The 18,259-nt window shown below is 43.0% G+C and overlaps 1 protein-coding gene across 1 annotated transcript; it reads right to left on the reverse strand.

Annotated features, from left to right (window-relative positions):
* Positions 1-13,784: 13,784 nt before the first annotated feature.
* Positions 13,785-16,388, reverse strand: glulb (glutamate-ammonia ligase (glutamine synthase) b). The gene is made up of 7 exons (XM_079266770.1): positions 16,260-16,388; positions 15,669-15,849; positions 15,377-15,538; positions 15,145-15,291; positions 14,925-15,052; positions 14,608-14,807; positions 13,785-14,502 (listed from the first exon to the last, which is right to left on the reverse strand). Exons 2-7 carry the CDS (start codon positions 15,832-15,834, stop codon positions 14,184-14,186), a joined length of 1,122 nt encoding a protein of 373 aa, XP_079122896.1. The 5' UTR covers positions 15,835-15,849; positions 16,260-16,388; the 3' UTR covers positions 13,785-14,183.
* Positions 16,389-18,259: the final 1,871 nt, after the last annotated feature.

Raw genomic sequence — 18,259 nt, forward strand, 5'->3', positions numbered from 1 at the left:
CTTTCATTCCTATTTTAAGCTCATGTGCAGTTTCTTATAACGGCCTCAACGTGTCGCTGTGTACTTGCTGTTGTTATGAACGCACAATCCACAGACTGTGGAAAATCACCGGCTCCATCCAACAACAAGAGCAATCCGTGGAGATCTCGTTTTAGGCCAGCCTTTATCTCATTGTGGCCATGTGTATTGTTTACACAGAACAGAATGTTCTCATTTGATAAAGAGAGTAAAAAGATTTATTTTAAAATATCTTTTCAGAGAAACAGAGGTTTTTTTTTTTTTTTAGCAAGTGTCCAATTTAGGACTTTGAAGAAACAAGGTTGAATGGTTTTAATTTGGTGTGCCGTGTTCAGCTCTCAAGATGACAAATAAGTTGCAATTGCAGTTTCTTCAGTCGGTGGGTTAGGGTTAGGGTTACCTCGTAAGGTGACCTCGTATCCCTTTCTTATTGATGATTTGGGAACAAAATGTTGCATTCAGTGAGGAGGATGTAGTTACTCGGCACGCACTTATAAATATTAAGTATTGTTTTTATTCTCAAGAACAGGCCACGTATCATCAGTTTTAATACATCTTGGCTTCCTCATAGGTCGTAATGCATCTTTCCTGAATGTCCCGATCAGACAGTGCCCTCTCTCTTACACCGTAGAGACGAACAGGCCTCGCGCAGCTTGCATGTGTTAAGTAATTGAGTAGTTCTCGTGAGAATCATGTCGTGATTGAATGGACAGTGCTGCCACTCAGTGCATTTTCCCAGGAGAGCAGACTGAAATGTGACACTTACCAAATAACCTTCTCAAAGCTGTGATGCACCTTCTTCTTCGACACATATCACGTTTTAATCTCCGCCGACTTCCCCCTGCGTAGTTTCCCACACAACAGCACCACAAACATACTGTATATCAACAAAAAATGAAGACAAAAAACACAGTTCTGTTTGTGAAATTGGAAAATGAGCTGTAGAAGACAGTAAAAGCAAAGTAATTGTTGGCCGACATTATGACCGGCAATTCCTTTCTTTCGTACTTTATGTGTATTGTGACTGTGCTATTGTGCATGTGTGTGCACTATGCAGTGTGCAAGGAGTTTCATCTCCATTTGAAGTCATGACTCATCAAAAGCAACAATGTAAGTTGTTTCCAAAGGATTACATTATAATCCAGTTTGTAACTTTTACCTGTTTGTGCAAAAAACAAAGTTGCAATTAAGTGAAATAAAGTAAGTCAGAGGGAGTTGAAATGTTCTCAACTCCTGCGTCTTTGTGTTTGTCAACTGGAAGCTGTCACAACAAAGCTGTGGTGGATGTTACACAAGGTTTCTTTTTTAGTAATGCAGTAAATGAACCAGGATGCTTAAGCTGTACTAACATGCCGCATGAGGAGCATCACCCAGGAACTGCCTGTTGGGATTCAAAAGATTGTGGTTTGTTGGTTTACTGTGTGTTTGTGTTCCTTCTCTTTCCAGTTGGGAAAGTTTCCTCATGATCGCGTCAAAGACATAAAATAAAGGAGGACAAATACATGCTTGCTCACGCTGAAGTTGAGAAGTCTGAGCTTCAAACACATGCTGTCCATTCACATGAAAGTATCACTTCACAACATTATAGTATTTATATTCATCCTGACTGAATTAGCAGGACACAGGCCTTTTAAATAACTCAATGTGGTTTTTATATTGTGTTCATTGATTGTTTGATGGTTATGTGGTCAAAACAGTTCAAATGCGTTTTGTTAGAAAGTTGGACGTATACGTAACTCACTGGCACACCGCACAGAAAAAAAGTGCAGAGTCATTCTGCAGGAGGGCCGGTTCTTGGATTTGAGGGTGGAGTGGAGTAGACCGCCTTGATTGAGAACATACCAGATTCGGGAATTTCCCACAGAACACAAGGTTTCCAGCTGTGGAAATGGTTGGATTTGCTTCGCTAAGGATCCACTTGCATGAGTCGTACCATTTACACGACCCACTTCAAACCTCTTAATGCAGACTTTATGTAGTTATACTATCCAGTACATTCTTTCCATGTAAATTTGGCTTTTTGGGTGATTTCTTTCATGCAGCTTTGTAGCCTAGTATTTAATAGAACATATTTGATTTGTCTTGTATTATTGCACAAATTAAACTGCTGGTGGAATGATTTCTTTTGTGTCTTTAAAGCTGCACATTTGTGGCCAATAATGACTTGTTCGGTAAATCATATATCATATTTAGAAGAAAGCTAACAAGCTTGGCACTGCCAATGGAATGCAGAATGGACAAATCTAATGCAGAGTCTAAAAATAGTACAAGGAACTGTTGTCCTAAAGCACTGATCTGATCTCAAAGGACACGTGAGAGTGTCAGTGTGCTGGGAGGGTTCCAGTGTTTTCTAACGTCGTCTCCTAAACTGCAGGATCCCAGTTGATGGGCAGTCTCCCTCATCAAAGTGCCACCTTGCTGCTTTCTCTTGTCTCTCCCTTTTTTTCCATAAATCATCCCAACTGTGGAAGTAAGTTAAAGGAATAATGGTATGGCTGAAGGACTTCATTCTCTGCTCTATTGTCACTGTGCCTGCCTTTTTTTTCTATTAACATCTAAAAGGGACACTTTGGGAACTACTCTTAATTGCTTTCTTGGTGAGTCAGATGACAAAATACAAACAGAAACTGAAATTTTGGATAGATTGATTTTTGGAAAGAAGTGAGAGCTCTTAACTGTAAAACATCTTTACCATGCACTATAGATGGAATCTCAGGAACAGACAACATTGCTGAGTTATGGCGACAGCATTATAGCACCTTATTTAACTGCATCAAAAGTGATTTGTACAGCGTGGACAGTTCTGAGAGTAATGAGTCAATGGCAATTACATCATATGAGGTGCACCAAGCTATCAACAAACTGTCTGAAGGCAAAGCAAGTGGCTTAGACCAGGGATTCCCAAAGTGGGGTGCGCGCACCCCTGGGGGTGCGCGAGCTGCCTCTAGGGGGTGCGCGAGAGGAAAAGTGTAATGGCGGTCTGATGGTGTAATAATATTAAATATAAAAAAAAAATGTAATTTTAATTTAAAAACTGTCAGGTGGGACATCTGAAGCTATCAGTCGTAAAAGAGGAGAGGGACAGAGAGAGAGAGAGGAATCGGAGGCGAGGGGAACGGAGAGGTGCGTTGGGGAGAGACCGGGAGAAGAAATCGAGCCAGAGTCAGAGGAAGATGAGACGGAGGAGACCGAAAGGAGGAAGGGATAGCACAGACAAATCGGGAGCACATCGGCCCATCGCGGAGTCAAGGTGAAAAAAGAGGAAACGAGAGTGAGCATCAGACTGGGAAAAAAAGAGGAAATATGATGAAAATGATCTGTGTCTGGGCTTCACTTGGATTGGCAACGCAGATTCCCCAAAGCCACAGTGCGTGGTGTGCAGTGAGGTTCTGGCTAACAGTCTGAAGCTCTTATTTACGTCGCCACCTGAACACCAAGCATGCCAGTGCAAGTCAAAAGCCCCTTACATTCTTTATATCGAAATTGGAGGAGTTACAAAACAGCCAAAAACAACTGGAGTCTCATTCATGTGTTGGTCTATAAATGACGCACTACGGGCTTCATATCTGGTTACAGAATAGCGAGAAAGGGGCTACCGCACACAATCGCCGAAGACGTGAGCTCGCCAGCTGCCAGAGAGATGGTGGAATGTATGATTGGGGAGAAAGAAGCAAAAAAGTTGGACATGATCCCGGTGTCCAACAACACTGTGTCGCGCCGCATCGATGCTTTGTCCGAAGACATCCTGGCTACATTAGTCGCTCATTAATTGTAAATTAAATGTGATAATCTGCCTCTGAGCCTGTGCGTGTGTGCTCGCATCCGTATTGCTCTTTAAAAGTGACGCCTTGTGTCACTGAAAGTTATTGAAACTTTGTTGCAGTGTTTCAGGGCGTTTTCACACCTTCAGTTCGTTTGCTTTGTTGCAGTTGCTCCTTTGTTCGGTTTGTGTTCACACTGCAACATTTAACAGCGGACTAAATCTTGTAAACAAATGCCACGCGCGAGCAAACTGTTCTCTCATTGGTCCGATTCTTATGTGGCTATGAAGGCTTAAAAGGCTCTGTTGCTTCTTTTTTTTTTTTTTTAGTAAGGGGGGTGGGGGTGCGCGAACCCGGTCGGGATGTAGAAGGGGGTGCGCGGCCTAAAAAGTTTGGGAACCGCTGGCTTAGACCATATTACTGCTGAACACCTTAAATATGCTAGTCCGAGGTTAGCTCCTCTCCTCGCTATTTGTTTTACTGGCTTCATGATTCACTGCTTGTTACCAGACTCAATGCTGTCTGTTCTCTTAGTGCCAGTCATTAAAAACAAAGCTGGTGAAGTATGTAGCCTAGGGAATTACAGGCCCATTGCTTTGGCCAGCGTCCTGTCAAAAGTCCTAGAAAGAATTCTGCTGGACAGAAGACAGGACTTCATCACCTCCACAGATCACCAGTTCGGCTTCAAAGCCAAACATGGCACAGACTTGTGTATATATGCCTTAAAGGACATTGTAAACAAATACAGAGGTCAAAACTCATCACTTCTTATGTGTTTTACAGTTTTTCTCAATTGCTAAAACACTAAAACCCATTGGCTGAACAAAGTTCTCAGTTGCCTGAACTCATTGAGCTGATTGTGCAGTCTGTTGTCAATACCTTAAACTGTGTCACATGGTAAAACACAATTTGCAGATCTCACTTCGACTTTTCAGCAAAACTCTAAACACATTCTCAGTCTCAAAACACATTCTGCACTCTAATGCACATGTCATCCACACTGGTAAACACAAGTGGCAACAATCAAATACAAATAGAGAACACATGTCATTGATTACAGTTTTTCTCAATTGCTAAAACACTAAAACCCATTGGCTGAACAAAGTTCTCAGTTGCCTGAACTCATTGAGCTAATAGTGCAGTCTGTTGTCAATACCTTAAACTGTGTCACATGGTAAAACACAATTTGCAGATCTCACTTCGACTTTTCAGCAAAACTCTAAACACATTCTCAGTCTCAAAACACATTCTGCACTCTAATGCACATGTCATCCATACTGGTAAACACAAGTGGCAACAATCAAATACAAATAGAGAACACATGTCATTGATTCAACACAATCACTCAAAATTGATTTCACTTGTATCAAATGATGTGACACAACCAATATTAGCCAGGTTAGAGCGCAAACAGGTGGTTGAAGGTGGGAAGGAGAAAGTCTGAGAATGGATAGAAGAAACAATGTGAGAGGACGAGGAAGAGGAGGACGAATAGGAAGAGGAAGACAAAGAGTGGAAATATCTGATGAAATTCGAGCAACAGTCATAGACCATGTTATAGTCCACAGACTGACAATGAGGGAAGCAGGACTTAGACTGCACCCCAATTTGAGCCGATTTTCTGTGTCCACCATAGTAAGGACATTCAGAGAAGAGAACAGGTACAGTATGCTACTGTATTTTTGTAATTGCAAATTGACTGTACGACACTATATGCAGCTGTTTCAATAGACATTTGTAAAGTTCATCACTGTATGTATTGTACTGCATGAATATTTTTTGTAACTGCACATCTACTTTTTGTAGAACTGCAAGGCTGCCACATGCAGGTAGAAGGAGAGCTATATTCACTCAGGAGCAAGAGACCGTTATAGTGGGCATGGTCCTTCAAGATCATTTACAGTTTTTCTCAATTGCTAAAACACTAAAACCCATTGGCTGAACAAAGTTCTCAGTTGCCTGAACTCATTTAGCTAATTGTGCAGTCTGTTGTCAATACCTTAAACTATTTCACATGGTAAAACACAATTTTCAGATCTCACTTAGACTTTTCAGCAAAACTCTAAACACATTCTCAGTCTCAAAACACATTCTGCACTCTAATGCACATGTCATCCATACTGGTAAACACAAGTGGCAACAATCAAATACAAATAGAGAACACATGTCATTGATTAAACACAATCACTCAAAATTGATTTCACTTGTATCAAATGATGTGACACAACCAATATAAGCCAGTTCAGAGAGGTGGTTCAACAGGTGGTTGAAGGTGGGAAGGAGAAAGTCTGAGAATGGATAGAAGAAACAATGTGAGAGGACATCGTGCTTTCTATTTGTTACAGTCACAGTACTGACTGCTCAATAGAGTTTGACTGGCTGCAGGTTCATATCAACAAAGAACAAAAATTACAGTATCACAGAGACAACGGACACGTTTGTGAGCTGCAGGGTACAGTGCTGTAAAAATAGGGGTACAAGGAGGAGGAAGAACAAAATAAATTGCAAAGAGCAAAGCACAGTAGTAATTTCTGATCAATTTTGAGCTACTGTCATAGAACATGTTTTCGTTCATATGAAATTTTGTTTTGAGATTAAAAATCTACTTCTCCCTGAGAACTATATGTTTTGAACAATGTGTTTTCTATTTATTGGTGTATTGTTTACTGACTGCTTGATAGTGTATATTATTTTGATCACTTTGTTTATGATTTGAGAGCAGTGTTTGATTTTCAGCACAGGTAAAACTGTTTTGAGGCGAAAGTTTCATTTTGCAAGAGGATTCAGAGGTTTTGTAAATAGTGCTTGAAGATGAGGTTTTGTGTTTACAGTTTTGAGAGAATGGGTGACCGTTTCAAGAAATGTGTCTTAGCAATCGAGAAAAACTGTATTGATGCCTCCAAAGCTTTTGATCGTGTTAATCATAGTAAATTATTTTTTAAACTGAGCCAAAGAGGTGTCCCCACATACATAGTGAGAATTCTGGCTTACTGGTATGAGCACCAGAGTATGCAAGTAAAATGGGGTAAAAGTGTGTCAGCCCCATTTGGGGTTATTTTGGGGGAATTTTGTCCCCAATTCTGTTTAATCTGTATATTGATGATCTGTCCAAGCAACTGAAAGCCTGTACTACTGGGTGCATGATTGTAAATACTCTGGTTAATCACATCATGTATGCAGATGATCTGGTGATCTTTAGTCCTTCTAGCGCTGGTCTTCAGCAGCTCCTCACTATATGTACTGTGTACGGTGTGGAACATGACATCAAATACAACGCCAGTAAGAGTGCTATCCTGATCTGTAGAACTCAAGAGGACAAATGTCTAAACTTCCCTGACTTCAAATTGTCTGACAATAATCTTGGTGTCTGTAGTGAATTAAAATATCATGGTAATTTTTTAACAGAACACATGACTGACGATAACGACATTTCCAGGCAATGTGGTATGATGTCTGCACAACAAACAGTCTCTCACGCAAGTTTGGTCTGTGTACAGATGGAGTGAAGATGTCTCTGTTCAGAGCATATTGTACTCCACTCTACACGGCACACTTGTGGTCAAACTACGAAAAAAAGAGTTTACAGAGACTTCAAGTCGCGTACAATGACGCCATGAGAATACTTTTAAAGAGACAAAGATGGAGTAGTGCCAGTGAAATGTTTGTGGCTGCACGAGTCAACACTTTCCAAACTGTTTTAAGAAATTTCATGTACAAATTCATCTGTCGACTGAATGACTCTGTAAATGGGATCATACTTGTTTTAACCAACATAAGGTTTAGCACCACACGCTACCAGTCCCAGCTGTGGCGACATTGGAACAGCTGTCTCTTTGTAAGGCATTGCTAGGCCTATGTACTTTTATTGTTTGTCTGTTTTTTTATGTATCTGTCTGTATGGACCCCGAGTCTGAAATAAAGTCTATCGATCTGTCTATCTACTTAGCACTGTTCACTTGTGATTGGATCACCCAAAACATATTCAAACATTTCAATGCAGGGCCACTCATTATCTCGTTTTTGGAAAGTGAAAAACAAGGGGTGTTAACTGGCATTACATCAAAACTTGCAAAAGTCAGCAAAACCAAAGGAAGCATTGAGTCAGCCTGTCTTCAGTGGATCTCAGGCTTTAAGGCAAAAAGGAATCCCCTTTGTCCATTTGTCTCAGGCTAGTTTTCTTTTTTCGGACAGCATGCCGGCTCAATGCGTAGAGCATGAAACAGACATAAAATAGATAAGATGTTGATTGGGCACTGAACACTAAAAACACATGGCAGAAAGAACACGAAGAAATGTAAAAGGTACAGCTGTGTCAGGACCTTTCCCCAGAACTGCAGATTGAGGTGTTTTTTATGTCAGGGCCATGTCTGTGTCTAGTTTCTGTTCACTCTTTGCTTACTGGTGTGACCATTGTAAAATTCCATGATCTTCAGAGCTGGAGGGTGGGGGTGGTGTTGCCTTCACGGTTCCTGAAGGCCGGGGCAGCGGGGGAGGAGAACGCACAACGAGAGGACTGGTGAAAGAAACAGTCCAGAATGAAAGTCCAAATAGATCAATTGTGAAAACAACTCTGGAATCGTAAACATTAGCATTGATGAATTGATGTTGTGTGATTACATTCAGAGAAACGGTGGAAAAAGGAACAATGGTTATAAGAGGAGTTTATTACTGATTATGTTGTCCTGCAGGGCAAAGACTTGTTTGTTGTGATGAAGTCATTACAAAAGGCTCTTTAAAACCTGGCAGAAAAAGAACAAAATGCCCCAGAGTAGCAGACACATGTAGACATGAAAAAAAGAGAGAACTCTCTGTCCCAGCCGTGTTCAGAAAAACAGGATAAGAGGGGAAAAAGTGTCTGCTCAGCCAATCATCGAGGCCAAAAACAGGTGACGCTTTGACCCATGTTTACGACTTCTTTTGTTTGCGGTGCTATTTAGTGAAGTTCAGCTTACTTTACGTGCTATTTAAGCGTGCAGCAAACACATACGATCACACTGATATGGATACAACACAAAACTGCTTGGCACGTTGGGGGACAAATCTAAAATTCCTGGTCGGTTTGTATTTGTCAACAATATGGTGGGGAACTGTGACTGGCCACAAAGCAGGTCTCTGTATTAACTTTAAAAGTGTTCCCGTCAACTCAGAACCCCTTTTTACGAGGGGCTCCTCTGTGTGGGTGTAAAAGGGTGAAATGTTTCGTGTTTTCACAGAATGAGTAGGAGATGTTGACATAGAAAAAGTTTCAGAACTGACATTTTGTAGAGACTGTCCATTTTTCATACACTTTGTACAAAACAAACCACAAAAGTGATTATAATAGATTATAATATAAAACCCTTTGAACACCTCTGAAGCTCACAAATTGACATTAGTAAAACGTCACAGTCATGTAACCCCTCATTAAACGACACATTGCGATTTTTACACATTTTGGTCTTTGTACAGATTAAACAAATCAGATGTAGCATGTTAATTCGAAGTGCTGGTTGGCAGAGCCAGGCAGCTGTTCCCCCCTCTCTAGTCTTTATGCTAAGCTAATTCGCTGTTGGCTGTAGTTTTATACTAAACAAACGGATATGAGGGTGAATCTTTCTTGATGAGCATATTTTCCAAAAATGTTAAACTGTTGCTTTAAATTCCTTAAAGCAGGGGTGTCAAACATACGGCCCGCGGGCCGCATCCGGCCCGCCACGTCATTTTATGTGGCCCGCGAATCCGCCAGCAAAAAAAAAAAAAAAAAAAAGAAAAAATATTTTTATTATTATTATTTTTTTTACAAAAATTAAAAGTTAGATGTGAAAATAAAAATATCCCCATGGTCGAAATTATGAGATAGAAAGTCGAAGTGATGAGATAGCATGTTGTCTGTGTGCCGACATTAAAACTATCACAACAGGTGGACAGGAGATGCAACAGCCCATAAAGAGGATTTCCAACAAGTGATCGTGCCTTTCTCAACATGCGTACTTCTCTGCACTTGTAAACTCGTGGACTTGTGAAACGTCATCAGTCTCAGCCCAAGTACTGTTCCAATTCAAAGTTCACATCGAGCGGAGATGTTTGAGTATAAAAAAACTTTGAGTTGAGCCATTCGCGCCGCTGGTCTCACCGGGGGCTATTTGTGTTCATTCGCACTGGACGCGTCGGAGAGGGGGCGGGGCTTATCGCCCTGAAAGCCGTTCAACTGTCCGCCATTAACCATGGAAAAAATAACCTCTATTTCTGCTTAGTACGTGTTGTGGAAGTCACAGATATCCCGGGAAACTAAACTAAATATGTTAGGAGTGGTTACATTTACAACCGGCCCTTTGAGGGCGACCGTGATGCTGATGTGGCCCCAGAGTGAAAATGAGTTTGACACCCCTGCCTTAAAGCTTCCACCAAGAGACAGTTAGCTTAGCATAAAGTCTGGAAGCAAGGGGCAACAGCTAGCGTGGTTCTTTCCAAAGGTTAAAAGAAATGGCACATGCATCCAGTGTTCATGCTCAGCTAAGCTGACTGTCTCCTGGCTGTATAGCTTCATATTTATCCTACAGTCATGACAGTGGCATCGATCTTCTCATCTAACGCTCAGTAAGAAAACAAACGTGTGCGTTACCTAAATTACGGAAATTGTAATTAAAAGCGGAGCTAATCTTTGATTCATCCCACGAATCCTGGGAATTCAGATGTGTGCCTGCAGTGTGTATGTTAACATGCATTGGACTTATTATTAGGCCTGTCACACACTCACATGTTTATTTTCACAGGGTCAGCTGTGGTGCATCCGTTGGACAGCCATAATGTGACACGCACACAAGGGAGCTCCTTGTCCAAACATTACTGCGGTTTTACGTGCTGAATTTGTGATGTAACCTGAACTGGACAATGTTATGTCCCATTATCCATCCGAAGATAGAGTAACTATATTCAATGTAATAGTCACATACACGATCTGAGGTTTGAGGTCAGACTCAACAGTTACAGTCAGGGCAGCTCTGATCACACAACCGCCATGTGCTCGTTTGGCATGTTGTTGACGTCTGACGGCGGTCTGATCTCGGCCGCCATGTGCTCGTTTGGCATGTTGTTGACGTCTGACGGCGGTCTGATCTCGGCCGCCATGTGCTCGTTTGGCATGTTGTTGACGTCTGACGGCGGTCTGATCTCGGCCGCCATGTGCTCGTTTGGCATGTTGTTGACGTCTGACGCCGGCTGATCTCGGCCGCCATGTGCTCGTTTGGCATGTTGTTGACGTCTGACGGCGGTCTGATCTCGGCCGCCATGTGCTCGTTTGGCATGTTGTTGACGTCTGACGGCGGTCTGATCTCGGCCGCCATGTGCTCGTTTGGCATGTTGTTGACGTCTGACGGCGGTCTGATCTCGGCCGCCATGTGCTCGTTTGGCATGTTGTTGACGTCTGACGGCGGTCTGATCTCGGCCGCCATGTGCTCGTTTGGCATGTTGTTGACGTCTGACGGCGGTCTGATCTCGGCCGCCATGTGCTCGTTTGGCATGTTGTTGACGTCTGACGGCGGTCTGATCTCGGCCGCCATGTGCTCGTTTGGCATGTTGTTGACGTCTGACGCCGGCTGATCTCGGCCGCCATGTGCTCGTTTGGCATGTTGTTGACGTCTGACGGCGGTCTGATCTCGGCCGCCATGTGCTCGTTTGGCATGTTGTTGACGTCTGACGGCGGTCTGATCTCGGCCGCCATGTGCTCGTTTGGCATGTTGTTGACGTCTGACGGCGGTCTGATCTCGGCCGCCATGTGCTCGTTTGGCATGTTGTTGACGTCTGACGGCGGTCTGATCTCGGCCGCCATGTGCTCGTTTGGCATGTTGTTGACGTCTGACGGCGGTCTGATCTCGGCCGCCATGTGCTCGTTTGGCATGTTGATGACGTCTGACGGCGGTCTGATCTCGGCCGCCATGTGCTCGTTTGGCATGTTGATGACGTCTGACGGCGGTCTGATCTCGGTCCGTGCTCCTCCATCCAGGGTTCTCTAACCTCTCGGTCTCGCTGTGCCGCTCTGCTTTCACAGCTGCTCAAGTTTCCGATCATCAGGCCACCAAAGGCTGCGACAGTTTTCACTGCATGTCGTGAAACCCACCGCCGCACAGGATAAGGCTCTGTGGGGGGTTGAGGATGAGGGGGAGGGGTGGGACAGTGACACAGCAAATCTCTTGTGAAGAGTGATAGCGGTGAGGCTTATAGGGCCTCCAAAGCAGAGGAGACTGCATACATGTGATGAGATTAGAGCTAATCTCATGGTGCTTCATTTGCTGTTTGGACTCAAGACACCCAATTAATTCTAGAGCCTGTGATTGAATTTACTTTATTTACTATGAATAATCTGTGTCGTGTGATGAAAAGGACAAAGTAAGATTATGTATGTTTTAAAAAGAGTTTCAGTTTGTGTCCTTTTGTTCTGTGCGCTATGCCTATTCTTGACCTGCCTGTTGTTATGCAATAGCCTGGTATAGAGCCCCACCCCCGCCTCTTTTCCCCACACCAGATTGCCTGAGTTTAGACTCCGGCTGCCATGGAAACAAGGCTCTAGGCATAATGGTCTTCTTCATGAGACCTCCTCTTTGTCCAAATCAGCCCGGGTTATCTTATCTGAATTATCAATGTTTATCTGTACACAGACAGTACACAATGGGGTCGGATAACACGGGAGACACCGAGGAGGGGCTCCACTTGTAATGCAATGGGAACAGGCCAATGGGTTGTGCGCCAGTAAATGTTCAATACAAAACATGCACACGTAAGAAAAGACATTTCAAAAGAATGTCAACCTCCTCAGGTATCACCACAGTATGTGCTGACAGACTCAATCAATAGTTTGTTTGCAGTAAAAGTGACTCCCCTTCTTACTTTGTACTGAAAAAGGACACTGAGCCACTGACTGAATGTCTGAATGATATGTCTCTTTCCAAGTGGCATTTGTGTGCAGTAACATTTTCTGAGCTGATGGACGGATTTAAGGAGGCCAATGCAAGCAATGTGATTTGTTCATTTACATTCCTGTGGGCAAATGGCACCACTCGCACAGTGACTCCAGTTTTACTTTAGGGCATCCACGCTAAGTCAAGAAGAAGAAAACATAGAGCTATTATTACTAGAACTATTATATAGCTTTAAGGAAATAATTAAATGCAATATACATTCACTATCGCACTACTCACTATATTGGGGACACCAATTCTGTCCCTATAAGGTAAACCGTCCATCCAGTGGTGTGCAGTCCCTACATCTTACAGTGTGACAAACACACCTGCAGTTTCACTGAATGAAGTGATTCGGTAACTACAATACTTTTTATGCCCCAGTGTTTACCTGGTGAACCTCAGAACCTCACCTTTAAATTTAGGCAAAATGCCGACATGTTAAGGATAAATCACTCAAAGACAAATTCACTATACATAAAATACAATATTATTAGTGAATAGCAGTTATTAACTTCTCAGTTTTAATTTCTGTTTTATTTTGATGCATTTAACTGTGAAAATGTGTACTCAAATTGCTATATTATATTATTTAGTAGTTAGCAACTAATAGCAGAAGCTAATGTGATGCGGTTAGTAATGCCGGTACCACGAACTGTTAAAAATGTTTTTGATGGGTTTTCAGGTCTTTTCAGGATTTCTGGAAGGAGCTCCCCTCCCTGTCTTTACTTTCCTGGACTACTTTAAGAACGAGTCCATAGACAGCTCGACCATTGTGTTTGCATTGACCTGTGGCATATAAGAGAGTCAGCAAAGTTACTGCGCTCACGTGCCTTCACAGTTCATCATAATCCTGTCAAAACTTTTGAAGGCAGCTCCACTTGGTCCGTTTTGCATAAGTGGGAAGACGTGAATGTTCCCGTGCCTTAAGTAGCCACCATTTGTTTAACGTTACAGCACATTTCCCCTTCATGCCGGTCACATTTCAGAGATTCAAATCAGCCGACAGTCTGCATGTGACCAACAGGCATGTCAGAATTGAACTTGAGGCAAAACAGGACGCACGTGGGATTAATTCATTCATTTCTTTGACAATGACACATGGAAAAACATATATGGATTATTAAAAAAATAAACCATACAAAAGTAGATTGGCTTACATTTGTCAGAGTTACAAGATCTACAGAAAAACCCTGCCGCAGTTATGGACAGTATTTCATCAGTACAAGTTAAACACAGTACGGTTATGTCATTCTACACATATATATATCAGCCATGACAAAACATGTTTTTGTTGGAGATTAAGACTTGCTGCATACAACTGAACGCACAAAGAATGCAGGTGTACCTCAATTATTATTTCACCTGTCAAGTAAACTATTGAGAATGGTAAAGATCAATCCATAAAATCTGGGGGAAAAAAGACATGGCTAGATACAGTAATGGTAACGACACTTGGTCTTAAGACTGTTCATTTGCTGTGATCTGTGGGCTCCTCTCCCTCTTCCTTGAGTAAACACGTGCGCACCATGGCCTCTGTGACGATGTAAGGGTCGCAGTTGGCAGACGGACGGCGGTCCTCGAAGTAGCCCTTCTTGTCCTGCCCCACCGAGCGAGGGATGCGAATGCTGGCGCCCCGATTGGCCACGCCAGCCGAGAACTCGTTGATGCTCGAGGTTTCGTGGCGGCCGGTGAGGCGCCTGGCATTGTCGAGCCCGCCTTTGGGGTCGTAGGCCCGGATGTGGTACATGTGTCTCTTCGCCAGCCTCTCGATCGACTCCTCAATGATTCTGCGAAGGAAAGGGAATTAGGGAAAAGATACTCAAAAACCTCAATTAAAACAACCATAACACAGTAATTTACAACCCTGCAGCAAACGGAAAACTCTTTCTTACTTCAGTCCGCCGTCCTCTCGCATCTCCTTGGTGCTGAAGTTGGTGTGGCAGCCGGCGCCGTTCCAGTTCCCCGTGATCGGTTTGGGGTCAAAGGAGACCACCACGCCGAAATCCTCACACACTCTGTGAAGGATGAAGCGAGCAACCCACAGATGGTCCCCCATGTTGATGCCTTCACAAGGCCCGACCTGGAACTCCCACTGAAACACAACAGAGACTGCGTTATTAACTGATCGTGAATTAGTTATTACACAATTTGACAACAAAAAATGTTGAAGTGAGACAATGGAAAAAATGAAAAGACAAAGGGACAATACCTGAGCTGGCATGACTTCAGCATTGGTGCCACAGATGTCAACCCCAGCGTACAGACAGGCTCTGTAATGCGCCTCCACTACGTCGCGTCCGTACGCCTTATCTGCTCCCACTGCGCAGTAATAAGGCCCTAATCAGGCGGAAGGAAAGTAAATATTAGAACTGCGCTGGCCGTATTATATTTCAACGAACAATGAGACAAGCTAGAGACCCGAAACTCACCTTGTGGACCAGGGAAGCCGTTGGAGGGCCAGCCGAAGGGATGTCCATCCGTGCCCAGGATAGTGTACTCCTGCTCCATACCGAACCACGGGTGGTTATTCTCCACCATGCTCATGATCCGTTTACAGGTGTTGCGCAGATTGGTCTCTGTTGGAATGACAATGGGGATTAGCTGAGATTCAAGACGGCTCTATCTGCAACCGCTGTCAGGCTTGTTCGTGTCTGCTTTTACCTGCAGGCTTGCCGTTGTACTTGAGCACTTCGCAGAGCACCAGCTTGTTGGGGTCTTTTCTGAACGGGTCCCTGAACATGGCTGCAGGGATCAGGAACATGTCGCTGTTGGAGCCCTCTGACTGGTACGTGCTGGAGCCATCAAAGTTCCACTCAGGAAGATCTGACACAGAAGAAACAACAACAACAACACCTGAAATCAATCATCTACTCCAAAGTCTCAAAAAAACATCACGTTTTAGTGCATGCCGTGCATGTGGACGCGCGGATCATATCGGGGGCCCAGATCTTACCCTCGATCGTCTTGGGTTCAGAATCCAAAGTTCTGGTCTTGCAGCGCAGTCCCTCTCCAGAACCGTCGATCCAGATGTACATGGCTTGGACCTTGTCCCCCTGAGGGAGGTCCATGTACTGGTGCTTAACAGCTTTGTTCAGCTTAGAACTTGTTGAGGTGGCCATTTTCTTGACCAAAACCTGCAGAGTGAAGAGGACAGACCGTGAGCCTTCCACAGTGGAGACAGAGAGGATGTCATGAGAAAACACACGAGGCTGACAAAGAAAAGGTTCAGGTTAATGTTGAAAGGAAAAGGGAACACTAATTATACAACAACAGCAGCATCAGTGAACCAGCGGCAGCCCTTCTAGTTCTCTGCTGCTCGAATATATAACTACCAGTCGGAGACAAAAGAAGTAGAAATCAACATTGACTTAAGATCACATTACATCGGGTTAATGTAAGAGGGAAGTCAACAACCGAACGTTGACATAACAAGTAGAGACAAAGAGAAAGTTTCAGCAGCACGCAAAAAGACAACAATTGATCCTTGTGGGAACAAATCCAGCAGCAGAGGTCCGTGTGTGTGGAAACGTCCGGCAGCCCTTACCGTATGTGTTAAGTAAAGGAAAATATCAAAAGTTTATAAGAGCCTCTAGAAGCGTGGTCTTTGTGGCGCTTTCTATTGTCTTTCATTCCTGCTTTTCCATTGCTCCCACGTCTGATTTATAGTGCTGCTGCTGCGCTTCTCCGCCGCCTCCGATTGGCCGAACACCAGCACGTGATCGGTCCGTGACGCGGAGATGGGGGAGTCCCGCAATCGCAGGCAGACAAGCTTATTTTTTTTTAAGTCTCCCTTGCCTTTTCATCAACGTTATGTAAAGCATGAAAACAACCTGATGTAATCAATGAGAGCAAATCACACGTGACGCACGAAGAGACATTTTTTACTGATCAACCATTGATTGTGATCAACAAGTGGCGCGCGCTCAAGTGAAATAAACCGAATTCTTGTAAACAGAACAATTCATCCTCAGAAGTTACAGATGCGTTACAATATCAGCAGGCAGTGAACAGAGCATAAAGTACAGTTAAACATTTTAAATATGAATCTAAGTCTCAGATAACAATATAAAAGGTGACATATGACTTCAAATCAGAAAAATAAATCCACATAACAAGTGGTGTAATAAGAAAGTTATTAGCAAATTGCATATTGCTTGTAAACACAGATATTTTGACCGAATGGCAAACATGTAAAATATTAAACATGTAAAATATTAAAACCAAAACCTCCAGCCTTGTTTTACTATGCAATTACATTTCATTATATATGTTTTGATGCCAGTGGTGGATGATGAAGTACTCGGATAATTTGCTTGAGGCAAGGCAAACAAGGCAACAACAAGGCAATTCAAAGTGCTTCATATAAAACCATTAAAAGCATCAAAACATAAGGAAGAAAATGAGATTTAAAAACAATTCAGAACATTAGTTGAAACATTAAAAACAGTTATTAAAACACTAAAAAGCAGTGTAAGAAATAAAATACAGTAGTAAAATGCAGAAATGCAGGAAATTGATTAATATCCTTGACATTGATTAATATCCCTGAGAATTGTAGCAATAACACAGTTTAAAAACACACTATTACAAGTATAAGGCAGTGTATTATATCTCACTCAGCAAAAGTTTTATTGGATGATTATTAAGGATTAATGTGAGCAACATTTTAATTTGGTAGCCGTTCGAGCTCTGAACTTCATTCACTGTTGAGTAGTTTGATTTTCAGCTGTACGTCGTGTTTTGTAAGCCCATCATACATTTTGTTTGTAACATCAGGATCTGTTAGGTCAGCGGTTCCCAAACTTTTTAGGCCGCGCACCCCCTTCTACATCCCGACCGGGTTCGCGCACCCCCCCCCCCCCCCTTACTAAAAAAAGAAAAAAAAATAAGCAACAGAGCCTTTTAAGCCTTCATAGCCGCATAAGAATCGGACCAATGAGAGAACAGTTTGCTCGCGCGTGGCATTTGTTTACAAGATTTAGTCCGCTGTTAAATGTTGCAGTGTGAACACAAACCGAACAAAGGGGCAACTGCAACAAAGCAAACGAACTGAAGGTGTGAAAACGCCCTGAAACACTGCAACAAAGTTTCAATAACTTTCAGTGACACAAGGCGTCACTTTTAAAGAGCAATACTGATGCGAGCACACACGCACAGGCTCAGAGGCAGATTATCACATTTAATTTACAATTAATGAGCGACTAATGCAGCCAGGATGTCTTCGGACAAAGCATCGATGCGGCGCGACACAGTGTTGTTGGACACCGGGATCATGTCCAACTTTTTTGCTTCTTTCTCCCCAATCATACATTCCACCATCTCTCTGGCAGCTGGCGAGCTCACGTCTTCAGTGATTGTGTGCGGTAGCCCCTTTCTCGCTATTCTGTAACCAGATATGAAGCCCGTAGTGCGTCATTTATAGACCAACACATGAATGAGACTCCAGTTGTTTTTGGCTGTTTTGTAACTCCTCCAATTTCGATATAAACATTAAGGGGCTTTTGACTTGCACTGGCATGCTTGGTGTTCAGGTGGCGACGTAAA

Source organism: Melanostigma gelatinosum, assembly GCF_949748355.1.
Source record: "Melanostigma gelatinosum genome assembly, chromosome: 4".
NCBI classification, from domain to species: domain Eukaryota; kingdom Metazoa; phylum Chordata; class Actinopteri; order Perciformes; family Zoarcidae; genus Melanostigma; species Melanostigma gelatinosum.

Bases quoted from the DNA above. Each gene is read 5' to 3' on its own strand.
- glulb (XM_079266770.1), bottom strand. From the start codon at position 15,834: ATGGCCACCTCAACAAGTTCTAAGCTGAACAAAGCTGTTAAGCACCAG. The intron at 15,053-15,144 runs GTGAGTTTCGGG...CCGCCTGATTAG, and splicing joins CGGCTTCCCTGGTCCACAAG to GGCCTTATTACTGCGCAGTG. The intron at 14,808-14,924 runs GTATTGTCCCTT...GTTGTGTTTCAG, and splicing joins CTGAAGTCATGCCAGCTCAG to TGGGAGTTCCAGGTCGGGCC.